General features: G+C 35.2%; 2 protein-coding genes across 11 annotated transcripts in view; both read right to left on the bottom strand.

Annotated features, from left to right (window-relative positions):
- Positions 1–1,080, bottom strand: part of LOC143256937 (ras-related protein Rab-22A-like) — a 31,009-nt gene extending 29,929 nt beyond the window's left edge. The window contains exons 1-2 of one of the 2 annotated variants that reach the window (XM_076514839.1): positions 825–1,080; positions 176–241 (exon numbers count right to left, since the gene is read on the bottom strand). In XM_076514839.1, coding sequence (XP_076370954.1) covers positions 176–211 — 36 coding nt within the window. In that variant the 5' untranslated portion in view covers positions 212–241; positions 825–1,080. The remainder of the gene's footprint in view (positions 1–175; positions 242–824) is intronic. The other variant, XM_076514840.1, reaches the window with a different exon arrangement.
- Positions 1,081–8,446: 7,366 nt separating this feature from the next.
- Positions 8,447–17,734, bottom strand: part of LOC143256936 (glycogen-binding subunit 76A-like) — a 31,435-nt gene continuing 22,147 nt past the window's right edge. For 7 of the 9 annotated variants that reach the window (XM_076514837.1, XM_076514832.1, XM_076514834.1 and 4 more), the window contains one exon: positions 8,447–9,541. In XM_076514837.1, coding sequence (XP_076370952.1) covers positions 8,793–9,541 — 749 coding nt within the window. In that variant the 3' untranslated portion in view covers positions 8,447–8,792. Of the gene's footprint in view, positions 9,542–14,179; positions 14,237–17,734 lie in introns of all 9 variants that reach the window. The other 2 variants (XM_076514836.1, XR_013031632.1) reach the window with 2 other exon arrangements.

Here is a 17,734-nt window from a genome sequence, read left to right as displayed (position 1 = left end):
TGATGTGGGGCACAGATTTTGTCAAAAAAAAATACGAGCAATACATAAGATGAAATTGAGATGTACACTCGAACAAAAAATGTGAAGCCCAGACCAGAGAATCCCAGGTGTTTTTATGGCTCTGATTTTGATGTATACTTATTTTGGAAAAAGGAAAAGAAAAAAAGTTACTCACCCCAAGCAGGCAAAGCTTTACTTCTTGCTTAGACATATTGAATACCAGTCCAGACTCCACTTATAGCTTCCATTTTATAAAATACAAATCATGAATCAGAAACAATACAATTTCCCTCACAATAAGAAAGTATAATTGTATATTATTAATATGTACTGTTAATATCAACAGCATTAGTAATGTGTCATACACGGCACTACCATTAGCACTGGTATCAGTGACGGATAATAATTCAAAAAAAGTTACTCACCCCAAGCAGGCAAAGCTTTACTTCTTGCTTAGACATATTGAATACCAGTCCAGACTCCACTTATAGCTTCCGTTTTATAAAATACAAATCATGAATCAGAAACAATACAATTTCCCTCACAATAAGAAAGTATAATTGTATATTATTAATATGTACTGTTAATATCAACAGCATTAGTAATGTGTCATACACGGCACTACCATTAGCACTGGTATCAGTGACGGATAATAATTCAACAGTTGAAAGAAAACTTATACTAAATGTTATAGTACTTGTGAGTTTTAACTTATATATTTATAGTACACAACCTCACAGACTGACATTATTAAGTCAAAAATGTCATTTTCACTGATAGGATCAAAAAACTAATAATAATATTAAACACAACACAGAGCCTACCTCATAAATTTAGTAAACGCCCTAACAATACGGTAATACTAAATGGTACACTCGATATCGGATATTTAGTCGTTTGGAGATCACGGAAAAGTATCGTAATTTATATAATTTTAAATTAGCAGCATTTTAAAATAAATAAAAAAGACTGGGTGATGATTATATTTTCCATTAATTTCAATCAACGCCCATATATCTCGTCACAGGCTAACTCCCCACAACACTATCACGTGCTACACATTAAATCCAATTGCCCCCCGCGGTTCTTTTACTGGTTGTTTTGTTTGTTTGTTTGTTTCTAAAATTTATTTAAAAAATAAATAGCATGAAATGCTTTACTTTTTTTACAATTTTGCTCAGTACTGTTTATTATAAAATAGTCATGTATAATACGATTGCTGAAAACTCAAAAAGCTATAAGTAAGTTTCTATCAGAGGCTTATGTTATGAATATATATCTGGCAGTTGCAGTTTCTTTATTGACTTTATTTACCAAGCGCGTAAGGCTTGCGACTCGTAATCCGAGGGTCGCGAGTTCGCGCCCGCGTCGCGCTAAACATGCTCGCCCTCCCAGCCGTGGGGGCGTATAATGTGACGGTCAATCCCACTATTCGTTGGTAAAAGAGTAGCCCAAGAGTTGGCGGTGAGTGGTGATGACTAGCTGCCTTCCCTCTAGTCTTACACTGCTAAATTAGGGACGGCTAGCACAGATAGCCCTCGAGTAGCTTTGTGCGAAATTCCAAAACAAAACAAGACTTTATTTATTTTCAAGTAATATAAACTGGAAATATTAATTAATTTGCGAATACAATTTGTTAGTAAAATTAAGAAGCATTAACTTTTAAAGAGATAAAGCATGTTAATTGAATAGCCAATCAACAGTTTTGTTAAATTGAAAATGTACAATAACTGGGCTCGGCATGGCCAAGCATGTTAAGGCGTGCAACTCGTAATCTGAGGGTCGCGGATTCGCATCCCCGTCGCGCCAAACATGCTCGCCCTTTCAGCCGTGGGGCGTCATAATGCGACGGTCAATCCCACTATTCGTTGGCATAAGAGTAGCCCAAGAGTTGGCGGTGGGTGGTGATGACTAGCTGCCTTCCCTCTAGTCTTACACTGCTAAATTAGGGACGGCTAGCACAGATAGCCCTCGAGTAGCTTTGTGCAAAATTCAAAAACAAACAAACAAATATAATAACTGTTATTGTATGTATCAAAATTTAAAATGCCACAAAATTGCTCCTCTAAGCTACGATAAGTGCCCGGCATGGCCGAGCGCGTTAGGCGTGCGACTCGTAATCCGAAGGTCGCGGGTTCGCATCCCAGTCGCGCTAAACATGCTCGCCCTTTCAGCCGTGGGAGCATTATAACGTGACGGTCAATCCCACTATTCGTTGGTAAAAGAGTAGCCCAAGAGTTGGCGGTGGGTGTTGATGACTAGCTGCCTTCCCTCTAGTCTTACATTGCAAAATTAGGGACGGCTAAGGTTTCTCCTCCTGGTTGGGGGTTGTGCGGTGGGCTAACAATCTACTCACTTAAAAAACCAGCCTGTTAATGAATCCGCAAGAGATTGCGGCCCTATGTTCCTTCATGGAATCGAGAGGCATAAATAATAATAATAAGCTACGATAAGCTATGGACGTGCTACTTTAAAGTAACAACTGATTTTCTATTGTGTACTGCGTTTGTTTGTTTGTTTGTTTTTGAATTTCGTGCAAAACTGCATGAGGGGTATCTGCGCTAGCCGTCCCTAATTTAGCAGTGTAAGACTACAGGTAAGACAGCTAGCCAGCACCACCCACCACCAATTCTTGGGCTACTTTTTCACCAACAAATAGTGGGATTGATCATAACATTATAAGGCCCCACGGCTGAAAGGACGAGCATGTTTGGTGTAACAGGGATTCGAACCGCAACTATCAGATTACGAGTCGAGTGCCTTAATCACCTGGCTATGCCGGGCCTGTATACTGTGTGCGTGTGCGCACGCGTGTGTTTTATAACAAACGCCACAACAGGCTATTTGTTGTGTCCATCGAGAGGAATAGAATCCCTAATCTTTGCTTTGTAAACCTGTAGAGTGACGGCTGTCCTACTGAGAAACCTGTTGTGCACTACTGGCAATTATACCTAAACACATTTACACTTTAGATTCGTACTTCGTGAAGTACAGTAAAACTGTGAAAAAATAGTGACAGTGTTCAAAGTGAGGGAGAATCGCACACATGTGTATCTGCTGTGTCAGTCTTAGAAGCAAAATGATATGCCAACTTCAGAGCAGAGCACAAATACAAATAATAAAGGATCCATAGTTCGTTTGATGGTCTTTCACATACTGTAAGATTTAAAAAAAAAAAAAAAAAAAACAGGCTCTACCAACAATAATTTTTATTCTAAGTAGAGGAGAGAAGAAGCTTGAAAAGTAATGACATGCAATCTATCAACATGGTTGTGGTTTAAATATATATTCAAGTGAGTGATAGAGATTTTCATTTCAATTGTAGTGCATTCATATGAAGACTTGGTGGTTAGGGTGCTGGACTTGCAATATGATGGTTGCAGGTTCGAAATCTCGTTATACCGAACATACTCACTCTGATACTGAACGAGTAGCCCACAAGTTAGTGGTGGGTGGTTGACTAGCTACCTTCACTGCAATGTATCACGTCTAAATTAAGAACAGCTAGCCCAGGTTTTGTTGAATATTGTTTTGTGCAAAATTAAAAAAAAAAAACTTTGCAAGAATTTGCGAACTGAAAATAGGAAAGCAAAAAACCTCCACGTTCATCAAAAATTGGGTTCCCATATTGTTTCTTAAAAACCGTAGGACAGCGTTTTAGATTAGCCTCACTAGTAAGCAGCTAGATAATAATTTTGGTATGTTTTAAGCTATTCCACAGTTATAAAAATAAATATGTCCTGCGTTGATAAAAGACTTGCAAAGGAATTGGGGGATGCAAGGGAATTTGTAGAATAAACGGATGTTGTAACGGATTTACAATTGGACGTTTATTTTAGTACGTACGATCGTTTCAGTATAGTTTTCCTTTTTGCTTGTGATGTATATTATTGGCTATGTATTGCGCAAGTTCCGCCTGTTTTCTAAATTTGTAGAAGATTCTCGAGATCAAGAATCAACAAAATATGTTTTACGAAAATACTAGCAAGTCTCCGAATATTGTTGAACATTCGAAAATTTCTCCTAATGAGTGTATAAGTCGGCACGCCAAGAGATAGAATAACGTATTATTTGGTCGCTACGGTCAGTATATTATAAGTCTAAAAAGCTATAATTGTGGTTAAGGCTTATTAATCGAAAAACTACAGAATTTGACCTGGAGCGTTTATAGATTTGAACATTACAAACCATTCAACTTCACTGAATTAATTTCGGACATTAATATTTCTAGGAGGAGTGTGTATTTTTCTTATAGCAAAGCCACATCAGGCTACCTGCTGAGCCCACCGAGGGGAATCGAACCCCTGATTTTAGCGTTTTAACTTCGTAGACTTACCGCTTTACCAGTTGCGCATTCTAGGAGAACATTAGATACTGTCGCCGGCGAAACTTACGGGTGCTTCAAGGTTAAACAGTCGTCAAAAGAAGCGTACAGATATATCCATAAATAGTTAATGTGCTCTCTGTGAATGTCGATGAACAATTTAGTTCAAGACCAGATATAATACTCAGTATTGTTTCTAAATTTATAAAACTGTTGTATATGAATCATTTGTATTAACTATTTGTAATATCTATTGTAAAGAATATTTGCGTTAAATGTATGTGTGTGTTTTCATATAGCAAAGCCACATCAGGCTACCTGCTGAGTCCACCGAGTGAAATCTAACCCCTGATTTTAGCATTGTCAATCCGAAGACTTGCCACTTTACTAGCGGAGGAGATTTGTGCTAAAAAAAAAAAGAACATTGTATGCATCAATCTTGTTAGCAAATATCGTAAATTTCATGTATATTAACATTTAATTAATTTCTAAATTCAAATTTCCTGTTATTTGAAATAGTGACACGTAACGTACGTAACAAAATAAATCGGATACTCGCCGAAAATAAATTATAGTGGGCCAACACGGCCAATTGGTTAGGGCACTCGACTCATAATTTGAGAGTCGTGGGTTCAAATCCCCGTCACAACACGAGAGCTATCTACGCTAGCCGTCCCTAATTTAGCAGCGTAAGAATAGAGAGAGGACAGTCATTCATCACCACCCACCGCCAACTCTTGGACTACTCTTTTACCAACGAATAGTGGGATTGATCGTAACATTATAACCCCCCAAGTCTGAAAGGGCAAGCATGTTTGGTACGACAGGATTCGATCCCGCGAACCTCGGATTATGAGTCGAGTTCCTTTACCACCTAACCATTTTAGATTTTGTCTTTTAAAATTTTTATTACTTATTGTTGGAGAATTGTATGTTGGGGAATAGAACATAGTGTATTTAAATCCTGTATTGACAAAATCAAGTTATGTGTCGTATATTTCCATTACTTATTCGTTCAAATCAATTTTTAATATATACATACAAATTACATTTTAAAGCTCAGCTGGAAAAGCCTCATTGTCGGCAACAATAAGCAGATATATCCTTCAGTATGTAATAATCAATGACATAACACAATGAAGAAAACTGACATATGCGATAAATTACAAATAAGTTTTATTTTTCAGTAACTAAGTTTCAAACTACGTCGCAAAACGAATGAAAGAAATAAACTTTCATGTGTTAATTATCCTGCTAAATTATAAATGTACAAAACTGCATATCAGTGATGTCGAGAAAACCCACTTGTAGAGAAAAAGATACATGTAAAAACGGCTCGTTTGGGTGGAGAAAATTTTTTATGTAGAGAAGCGAACAACGTTGTCCGCTCTTCTACGTAAAAAATATTCTCAACCCAAACGAGCCGTTTTTACATATATAAAACTACATTTGTAATGTGAATGTTTTCATCAATTGAATTTTAGAACTGTTTAAGAGCATTTTGGCATTTTAAACAAAATTGGTTTTTAGTGTATGTGTAAAAACACTATAAAAATGAAACAAAAAATTAATTTCGATATTATGGATATTTGTGAACTTACGCGTATTAACATAATCGATATATTACAATAACCATAAAAAATTGTAAATGAAACTACTTTACAACTTCGATATTTATGTTTTAATTGTATCTCTGGTATTTTGATAATCGACATAATCCATGCAAGATCTAATTTCGGCTTTGTGTTTGTTGAATTTCGTGCAGAACTATTTGATGCCGTCCTCATTTAGGAGTGATAGAAGGAAGGCAGAAAGCAAATATCATCAACTGTCAATTTTCGTAGGCTTTGTGTTAATCGAAAAAATGCGATTTGACCGTCACTCTTATAATTCAGTCACGGCTTTAAGGTGAGAAAAATAAATCCTCGGATCCACAATTGGGTACGCTAGCAACTGGTCCGCTCTCGGTTCTTGTACATGTCAGTCTCTTTCGGGCATTTGTTGGTTGGCGATGAAGGATGATGTCCTGTATTTTTTATATTTAGAATTACAGCCTTCTTAAACTCTTATAATAATACTTTCATCGAAATATTTTTTTTTATTTTAGTTTTTAAACGCTCTCGAAAATTTATTGCTTTTGGAAAGAGTACATAACGATATTCCTTTCCATTGCAATATGTTCACATACTCGGGACGTTTTCTGATTGGGGGATAGGGCCTGGCATGGCCTAGCGCGTTAAGGCGTGCGCTTCGTAATCTGAGGGTCGCGGGTTCGCGCCCGAGTCGTGCCAAACATGCTCGCCCTCCCAGCCGTGGGGGCGTTATAATGTGATGGTCAATCCCACTATTCGTTGGTAAAAGAGTAGCCCAAGAGTTGGCGGTGGGTGGTGATGACTAGCTGCCTTCCCTCTAGTCTTACACTGCTAAATTAGGGACGGCTAGCACAGATAGCCCTCGAGTAGCTTTGTGCGAAATTCCAAAACAAACAAACAAATTCTGATTGGGGATATTGACTTTCCAACATGAAGATATCCCTTGTAATTAATGACAATAAAAAAACGAATCACCCCTCGGTGAACTCAGCAGATAGCCCGATGTGGCTTTGCTATAACAAAACACACACAAAATGAATCAGGACAATTTGGAAAGAAGCTCACAAGTTGTACCAAAAACATAGCAAGTGAATGCGATCTATTATAAATACTGTAGCATGAATTTGCTAACACGAAGATCAGTGAAAAAGTCGTACAAGTGTCCAGTGCAACAGTATGTTACATGATTAAGAAGAATCTCAGTGGAGAAAAATTAAATAAAACGGGTACACGAGATGCTTACACGATACACGTAGGAAAAGAAACTCAACTATACGAACAGTATACTCACTAGGAAGAGAAGTAATATTAGAACGTAACGATACTTGACGAAATGTGGCAAGTCTTGTACCAGTCAATGGGTTAAAAAATAGTTCGAAATGCTGTACATGGTACGTAACGAAAGTTTTCCAGAGGAACTCGAAGTTGTCATCGCCAGAGTAGTTATGATACAAAGATCAGTGGGAATTATACTTAATAATCAAACTAATGTTTTCGGCCCTTCGTACCACTCAAACTTTATAGAAAAACGAGGCCAGAAGGTTACGAGTTCAACAAGATAGGCTTTCAATTATGCCTTTTGTTCAACCACAGCCTAACTCAAGCAGCTAAAATATGAAACGGTAATTGATGCTATTTAACATGAAAACACGTAGTCTAGTCGTCAGACACGGTCTCCATTGGTTTCTATGCGACTGTGCTGTTGACACTATCGTCCTCATATGGATTATGAAAACATTTTATGGTAGATTTATGTACTTTTGACGGACTTCACGTTGTGGTCTTTTGTAATAAAAACTATGCAGCTAGACAATTGACAAAAAGCACCGCGTCGGAGAGTGATCGGGCGTAGTGACATTGACTGTAACGAAATGGCGAGCCTCCAAAATCATTAATACAATGTACAAAACCTCTGCAGTCATATCTAATATTATCTTGATATCTAGATCGCACTAATGGAAGTTGATACTTTGCAATGAACCGTGTTTTTAAGTTTAAAAGTATACCCCAAACACCATGATGTACTATAATTCAGTAGAAGTGCTTAGTAAAATTCAATAAATACGAAAAGCTATTGCTTGGACCTTAAGAACGTTATCATTACTTATTCGTTTTATCAGTTTCTTTTAACTTCTTGTTGTATTATTTTATAACAATGTTTTATACTAAAAGCTTAGTTTTCGAATCCAGTAGGAACAATTTGTATCTATATTCTGAAGTAGTTAAGTGACAAATACATAGCTTCGATTTAAAATGTTATAAAAATAATTAAAAAGGATTTTTACTTATTTGATAAAAACAATAAATGCAGAACATGTGAAAGTGTAACATAGACTCATTTCTTATCGATTCTAAATACTTCTTAACATTTAAAATTGTATCGTTGTTTATGTAACTAATAATACTTATTTTTTTTGGCTAATTTTCAAATCACTAAATATTAGATGGTGCATTTAAAACTGCGGTCATTTTACAAACATGGTGGAAATCTAACGTTGCATTCAAATCGGGAAAAGTGATATTCCCACACTGATTGATAAATGATCTTTTATTTAATTTTTTGTAAATAAAATATATATTTGTAACAACATTTGCACAGTTGCAATAAGATTGTGTTATTCTTCTAAACAGTAACAAATTTTAGATTTTCATACAACTGAATTATAGAAAATATCATGCAGTAATCGTCGTATAGAGAGGGAACAACATCTACATCCTTGGACAAAGCCACACATTTCAAAACGATTTTCCATACTGGTATATACTCTACAAACAATTTACAATGCTACCATGAGTGTTAGTTACTTTACTTGCCCGTATTTAACTAAATTGTTCAAAATTTGAGCATTTGCAAAAAAGAAAAACAGCACGAGAATTCACAGAAAATGTATCCAGCTGTGATTAATATTCGAAACAAAAGACGAGCGTTTAGGCTCGCATTTTAATTTGTAGTTCAAGCCGTTGTTGTTATCCCAGAATTCCTTACCATCCTGGGTTTGGTAACAAACAGCAAAATCAAGGCTATGGTTGCGAGTCGAAAGATCTTGAGGACAAACAAAGATGTTAAAAGAGAACTTGTCTACGTCTCCCTCGGAAGACCCTTGAATATAGGTGGCGTTGACATCATGGTGACTGTTCCAGCCATCCACTGTGTAGCGTATGAAGATATTCTTATGGAAGGTCAGATTCATCACCGCAACGATACCGTAAACCGTTGTGTTGGCGGTAGAAACGCTGTGAAGACTGACGGCAAGATCACGAACGCGTTCAGTAAAACTGGAAGAGAGTGAAGGCATGATAAAGTCTGAAACAAGCTCGATGTCATAGGAATTCACTTGGGATTGCTTCAAATCGGTAAAGGCTGACGATGGGATAAAAGGCGGAAGGTCGTTCTTCATCATATAGCGAACATTCTCAAGGTCCAGACCTAAAGCGTCAGCAAAACGCACTACTTTTCGCCCTTCTCGTTTCTGGGGTGGTGGTGGGAAAGATTCAGCTCGCTTAGTCTTTCGTAATATTGAGGAACGTTTCTTTAGGGAAGAGCTTTGGCCATTTGTCCACTCCGACGAAGTATCGGGGAAGGATAAGGATGTGTGTGAACCCCCAAGCCACAACCCACAGGACTCTGTGAAGAAAAGCAAATATTGTTTGTTTTTTAAATAAACATAACCGAATGAAGGACTGAATACTGGAGTAGTTTGTCTGTTAAAAATTTATACGATTGAAATGTGAATGATAATTTAAATAATCATTTTCTAATACATTGTAAAAAAACAACTTAAAATGTGCTTATTTCAGAAATGAGGCTTAAAATCAAATCAATATTTTAAGTCCATATCACCTGTAAACCCTAGTATTAAAATTTTTTCAGCATTTATATTTATCATACAAATAAATACAAATTGAACAATTATAAACGACTCACACTAAAACAATTACAAAACTATATAATTTAGTATAATAATATGCTAACACTGCCAAAAATGTTGCTCACTACTTTAATTACTCAAATTAGCATTTTAGTTTTAATATAACACCGTGATTTAGATCTGGATCTAACACGCTTCCATTATATACACAAATGAGGACGAGAATATTAAGTGCCTAAGTTATTTTATGTTGAAGCTAAACAACGCAAGCAATTTAAAAACGCAAAGTTGTGTGTAAGTGATTATGACGCTAACGCCATTTTGCTTGAAAATATATCATTATTTTCAACACTGATTAACGACAAGGAATTAATGATAAACACATTTTATTGTAGTAAAACACAAAAGGGAAAGAGAGAAATAACTATTTTACACATTTTCAAATACTCGAAACTCAAAGATCCCGAAATATGTTCGATGTAATAACTTCATTTATTTTCTGGTTGTTACATTTAATATATTAAAAATGTAACAATTTATATAATTAAACATTTTGTTTAATTTATATTAAGATCAGATTACATTACCTTTGTTAGAAATGATGAACATATGAGGCCTATGTGTGAAACTAAAAATTTTAGATATATTTATGATAATGCAAACAATTTTCGGTGTTATTGGTACATGTTGAGTTTAGATGTTAATACATTGTGAATCAGCAGTTCAAAATTATGATAGAAAAACGTGGGTCAAGGCTGTCGGAGACGCATGTATTGATGATTTTGCAGTTCTGCGGAAAAATGGGATCTTAAAAGGCTGAAATATTATTAGTGTTGATAGAGAAAAACGAAGAGACACCCATAGGATTACATATTAAATAAAGCCAAGCAAAAAATTGAAAATGACAAACAACATCCGAGATCTACAGAGAACAAACACGCATAGCAATGATCCCTATATATTTCAAAATTATCTAAACATGTTAGAGATATCTCATGAGGAAAATAATTTATACATTTCTCTTCTAATTCACTGTACGATTGAAAATAAAAACAAGACACGCACAAAGTAACCTGAACCAGTCAATCTGAGACAAAAAAATCTCAGAGAAGCGCGTGTCGGTTCTGATGCTGGTGTATGTGTGAGAAAAAAAACACCCTACAAGTTGAATGCTTGCTTGAGATTAAATATCCCATCACAAGACAAATCAAGGACACGAAGTCTTAACCGTTCTATTTTGGCTACCAGGAGCGGTATATAGTTGTGTTAACCAATAAAAATTCAATGTAGTTCGATCAAATTCTGTTGAACTTTTAACTCTTATCCAAAGGTCACAAGGAACTTAGTGCCAGTTGCCTTTGTGATTAAACGTTTCAAAGTTCACCTGTCTGTAATCAAGAAAGATGAGATTCAAGAGCTTCCACGACATAAAACAAAGTAATGTCGTAATATTTACTTTTAGAAGCTTTCTCAACATCCCAACAAAGCACAACGGGATTATTTATTGCGGGTACAGCAAAATGATACCCATATAGGAAAATAGTTGGTAATTATTTGATCGAACATATTTGGTAGCATTTGAAACATAATGTACACTTAAAAACTATTTAGTTAAATGTACAGTATTACATTGCATAAATTAGTGGTCTGTAAAAATCAGCAGTAGAAAATTTAAAAATAGCAACATTTAAGTTTAGAAAACACATAATTAACGTGGTAATTACAGAAGTTAAGACATCATGAGAGTCAAATTGGTAACAATGTAGCCTTACATTAAACACACCAGTAAAATTTACAAATAACATCGATCTGATTTTTTGGAAAAAATAGTCCACCAGAATATGAAAGAATCCAAGGTGAACCTTGCTATAAGGCAGATACAAGGTTTTACTGTTCCATTTCTCTTGAGTATGCACTTGATCAGAGAAAACCTGATGAATAATACTCGCACGTTTGATAATTTATTTTAATAAGCCAAAATATTGTATTAACTCACTTTTCCCCCCCTGTTATATGAAGCAAATAGCTGAGAAAAGAAAACTGTCAACTAGTTGATATGTAAAAATCTTTCAGAATTACCTGCCACTTATATTTTCACATGCATCACTTTAATCAAAACTGTTCTATTTTGTGATCTTTTGTGGCTTTTGAATAGTTTTAAGAACTAATTATTTAAAACTAGCAGATGTCCGCTGACAAAAATTCAATGGTAATTTTCCTAAAAATAGTGATGGATAAATATAAAATGTGCAGTCAAGATAATCCTTTGGATAAGAAGATATATGCAATATTGTCTTCTGAAACGTTTACAACTATCTTTTATCGTTTCAATAAGGATAATTTGCATTGCGTTTGCTTTTAAGCAAAGGGAGCTGACTGCAATGCTACTGGAAAAAAGGTTTTGGTTTCGATGCAATAGATGCATCTAGCGCAATAGAGCACTGTTTCCCAAAGTAGTCTTAGGGACTTTTTTCCCAGATGGATGTCACCGCTCCTCGTCATTTTACTGAACGCAAGAAAATACCGATAACGAATTTGAGTATGTATTTGTTTTTATTCTGTTTATATATTTTTCACGTTAATATCGTGTACATGATTTTTTAAGCCATGTCGAATGAATTAAATACCTCCCCTTTGACACTTCTCATAGAAATGCTCTTATATTTAAAATGTTACTTTCAATCAGTCGGCGGTGGCTTTTGTTTGTTATTAAGCACAAAGTTACACACAAGATTACCTGTGCTCTGCCCACGAAAAGCATCGAAACCCGGTTTCTAGCAGTACAAGTCCGCAGACATAACATTGACACTGACGAAGGCCTTACTTGCTTCATGAAATTCATTCACAAAAGCAAACATTTTGTCTGTTTTTTCTTAGACTGATCACTCAACACTTAGCTGTTATATATTATGAACACTGTTTTACCATTGAAAGTCGTCTATAGCTTTGAACATGAATATTTTAGCAGACTTGAACACCCCAGTATTATATATTTTGATGCAAAATACGTTATTGTAAATGCTATTAAGAAATGCAGTTGCTTACTACAAACGGAATCACATGTTAAATTAATACTTCAGATTATGTTTCTTTTATAGTAAATGTTGATAGTTTAGCATAAGATATCAGAAATACCTTAACTTGAAATACAAGCAGCGGTAATGAATTAAAATGTTTCACTCCGTTTTAGATTCAGTGCAGATGCGTAAATGTTACAAATCGAAAGTGTGCTGTCTTCATCTAACGTATGCTATTATGCATATTAATCTAATTAACGATTTAAGAATTAAGATCACAGAATTTTGTAACTTTTGCTATATGGTCATTTTATCTTTTTTGCTTGCATTAATAGGTATCTTCCGGGTTGAATAAATCATGTAGGATATGTGCAATGTTACCAGTAAACCTTTCACTGTGGCAGTTCTAGAAAGGATAAAATAGCAGAATTATATAGACATGAGCTTTAAAAAATTATAGAACAAATATTCGGAATACAAAAAGTTAACACCTACATGCCATAATGTTTGTGTTTCAATAACATTTTGCCTTACAACACATTTACATACAAGAATGTCTGCCATTAAAAAAAAAGGGTTATCTCTATCATTTATTCTTAAAACTTCTATATTGGGTATATATGAATATCTGATATTCTGCAAATAATTTTTGAGAATAATAAAATATTTCCAATTTCGTGTTTTAATAAGTTTGGTGTGGTTTGGTCTGTTTTGAATTTCGCGCAAAGTTACAGAGAGCTATCTGCGCTAGCCGTCCCTAATTTTATAGTGCAATACTAGAGGGAAGGCAGCTACTCATCACCACTCACCGCCAGCTCTTGGGCTACTCTTTTACCAACGAATAGTAGCATTGACCGTCACGTTATAAAGCCCATACGGTTGAAAGAGCAAGCATGTTTGGTGGGACGGGGATTCAAAAATTTTGGTGTGTTCGTGTGTGTTTATACACACACAGAGATTATTATAAACATACTATACTTATATATATTACAAAATTCCCAAGGTTGCCAGAGTGTCATTCGTCGGATTCTTAATAACAGGATCGAATTAGCAGGAAACAACTATAGTACCTTGTATATATCTTACTGCACGATTCACCTTTGATTCCACTGAACAAACAAAATATATCAGTACAGGTAATTACGACACATAGTTTACTTACACTACCCCGATGGGTTAGCAGTAAGCTTTCCGACTTTTAACGTTGTGGTACAAGGTTCGATTTTTGCGCAATTGTAGTTTTGAGCTAAAATAATACCACTAGAATTAAACATTCAGTTAAGTATTACCATAAAAATCTTCCTTGTTTGTTTCAGCAATTCAATAACTTTACGTAACACGTTGACTTCGACCATTATACAAATAAAATCAACAAACCAGAAGGCCACAGGAAAATCTTCAAGAAACGTCCTTCGTCAACGAATGGAATACATACTACACAGAACAAACAAGACTTTACAAATGAAACACACCGTGACAATAACATTTTACCAAAAACAAACAAATTCATAAGCGTCTGTGTGAATACAAGTAAGAATAATTTCTGAAACATACAAATAAGGTCTAAGTTAATCGTTCGTGATCTTATTTCTTCGTTAGGTATTAAAACAACAAGTAATGACACCCGAAGTAGCGACCAAGATCACGCAGTCACGAACAACAAACAATAAAGCTATGTATTCAGTTTTAAAAAATCAAAACAACAGTGGGTTTTCAGAGGTCTTAGATCTTTTCGTCCCGTTCATGGTTTAATAGATTATTGTAAACACTACACAAGAGAGAAAAAAAAAAATCCAACAATTTAATTCTTAAATGGCTTGATTTTCGTTTCTCCGAGATAATAATTGCAGAGAAAAAGAGACGGAAAGCCTGATAGTTCCCCCCCCTAGTGGTACAACAGTATGTCTGGACTTACAACGCTTGAAACCTGGTTTTGATACCCGTGATGGGCAAAGCACAGACAATCCATTGTGCTTAATTACAAACAACAACAAAGTCGAATAAGCCCGAATGCCATCGTAAGAGACGTGTTGTGTGCGTGTCTTCATTTTTGGTTAGCTCAAAGTACTCTCTTAAAAATAAAATAAACACAAAAGATTAAATACATACAGAAAAACAATTAAAACTTTATCATGCGCGATGGAATTAATCAACCAATGCATTTTTTATATACAAATTATACTTGTTTATTGTAAAAAAAAAACACTTGAAGGAAGCGCGAGTAGAAGTTGTGGAAACTATACGTAGCACAATTCTTCTCCATATTTAAATCATCAATACAACATGAAAATAAACTATGAATGATTTTTATCTGGTTGATTGTTTCTGTGTTACATTACAATTCATGACACAAATCTCCAGCAGCTGTTACACCAGTTGGGTATTTGTGGGAGGGCAGAAGAAAGACCACCCCAACATTCTTAAAAAAAACAACTAAAAGGTCCAAAATCTTTGTTTACTATTTGTATATATCTTCACTTGACTGTCATGTAAATCACAATTTGTTTTGTGTTGGAGAAAAGCCACCTGCTTAAAAAAACAAAGAAACCCTCCCACTGTTCAGCACTAGCTACATCCCTGATTATTAACCACTTCATGAAGTTACTGGGGCAGACAGCGTGTGGTTCTGAATATATTTAAGATACTTTAGTAAATATTGTTCAAAATCCCAGGAATGTCTCTACTAAAGTATGAATGAATAATCGTAGGAAAAATGCTTCACTATACAGCAACAAAAAACAAATGTTTTGATAAGTCTAAGATATAAATATTGCAATTAAAACTCTAGAGCTCAATCTTGACCAAAAAAAAACTTGTATTTTTTACCTTCGTTCTTTAACTTATTGTATGGTTTAAAAAGTGAAGAAAGGGGTAACCGCAATACATGAGTAAAATATACAATTATATGGCTTGTTTTTTCCATTCCTTTCTTTTATTATTATTATTATTACTGTACAGGAAGTGAAAAGGAAACTGTACCTTCAAATACAAAATGTTCAAAGAAAGTGTTATCGGGTTCCTGTCTGTTCTGGTTGTACTTCAGAGTCACTCTGCAGCCTTTTCCAGTTAACTTTTCCCTTTACACTTCCGCCCATAATAGGTATGGAGGACATTACTAGCATACTCCTTTTTTAGTTCGAACTTATGATATGAAAAACAATAATCAAAACGTAACCAGTTATACTTACAATAAAAAACAGGTCAGCTGCTATATTACTGTCAAGCACATGTACTTCACACCAGCCTTGCTGGAAAAAGTATTTTTTCCGATATCTTAATATTTATTTCCAATTACAACAGCGAACCAAACTCGAAACAACACGTAACTGAGCGATCTAATACACAGTTTTATGAAAACAAGTTCAGCTGTACTCGCAAGAAGTTAATAGATTATCCTGACAAATGTATGTTTGTTGTTTAGCACAAAAACAACACAAGAGCTTTTGTACTGTGCCCAATGCGACTATCGAAATGCGACTTTGTGATACAAGCCCTTACATTTAACACTGAACCACTGAGGTAATTGCTGACCCAAAATTACAAATGTACAAAACAATGTTATGAAATATACATCATGCCAAGGAAATGTTAACGATATCATTAGCTCTTCATAAACGTGCTGTTTACAAAAACACGTCTATAGGTACACACTTCCTTTCTTAAATAACTTTAGATTTGACTTGCAAAGTACAATAAACAAAAATTTGGATGTCATAATATAAACTGAACGTTGCCTTAACACTTCTGCTACTGTGAATCCATACAAATTTATTCCATCTTCACTCTTCTACGATTCTATTTCCATTAAAACATTTTCAGAGATGAGAGAAATAACTTGTTATAAGCAGCAGGTATACATATACATCCACATGAAACCAGCCGATAACTAAATAAATTTATATAAAAATTCATAAAACTCAAGAAACAAATAGCATTCTGCATAAATATACATTTAGAAAAGAAATATAAAGATAGATGTCACGCAAAAAACTTGGCCACCACGTTATTCATTTTAAGCGTAAATTCTTGTAGCCATAGCATATATCACAGAGAAGCATAAACCCGGACAGTACAGACATACATAGAAACAGACAGACGTTCACTTCTTGGAAAGATACTCAGCATCGGAATGTCTATCCATAAAACAGAACACTGGATAACTTTCAGTGATTTTCTTTCTTACTTGTCGAATATTTTATGTGCTATTGGTTAACAAACGATTGGATGAGCTGGGCGGACGAAAATCTAATAATATAAGATGAAAAAGCGTTCTGACAAGTGCAGGCTGAACAGGTCACGAGTAAAGTCGGTAACCTTCGAACAGGTCACGAGTAAAGTCGGTAACCTACGAACAGGTCACATGAGTAAAGTCGGTAACCTTCGAAAGGCAGAAAACATTGTTTGGAATTAAATACAATACAATACTATGGGCTATCTGTGCTCTGCCCACCACGGGTATCGAAACCTGGTTTCAAGCGGTGCAAGTTCGTAGACATACTGCTGTGTCACTGGGAGGCAGGCAGAAAGCAAGGGTCTTAACGTTGAATTAAAGTAATGTTTACCTTCTCTCAAATTAAACAAGTTTAGTCAGTATGAGCCATCAACCATTGCCTGTTACGTCATAAGAAAGAAGTAAATATAAATACGAGTCACAGGCTGTGATAAATCCTAGATTGTACTACTGCGCCCTTGAAGTTGGCCAAGATAGAGGTTCTGTCTAATATGTTTAAAGTCGATGTAATTTAAGTTGATAAAAACAAACCGTAAATAAATGGTAAAAAAATCTTCGATACAAGGAAATCGTGAAAGTTAAATCATAAAAACAAAAACCGAGTGTTTTGGACGGCAGTTCCCTTATTTACCACTTCATTTTAAAGTTAGAAAGGAGTGTCTTCTGGAAGTGATGAATAGACGTTTTTTGTTGTTTAACAT

Source organism: Tachypleus tridentatus, chromosome 7 (genome assembly GCF_004210375.1).
Source record: "Tachypleus tridentatus isolate NWPU-2018 chromosome 7, ASM421037v1, whole genome shotgun sequence".
Lineage (NCBI taxonomy): Eukaryota > Metazoa > Arthropoda > Merostomata > Xiphosura > Limulidae > Tachypleus > Tachypleus tridentatus.
The sequence above is the reverse complement of the archived record's forward strand: the minus strand, read 5'-3'. Positions and strand labels throughout refer to the sequence as shown.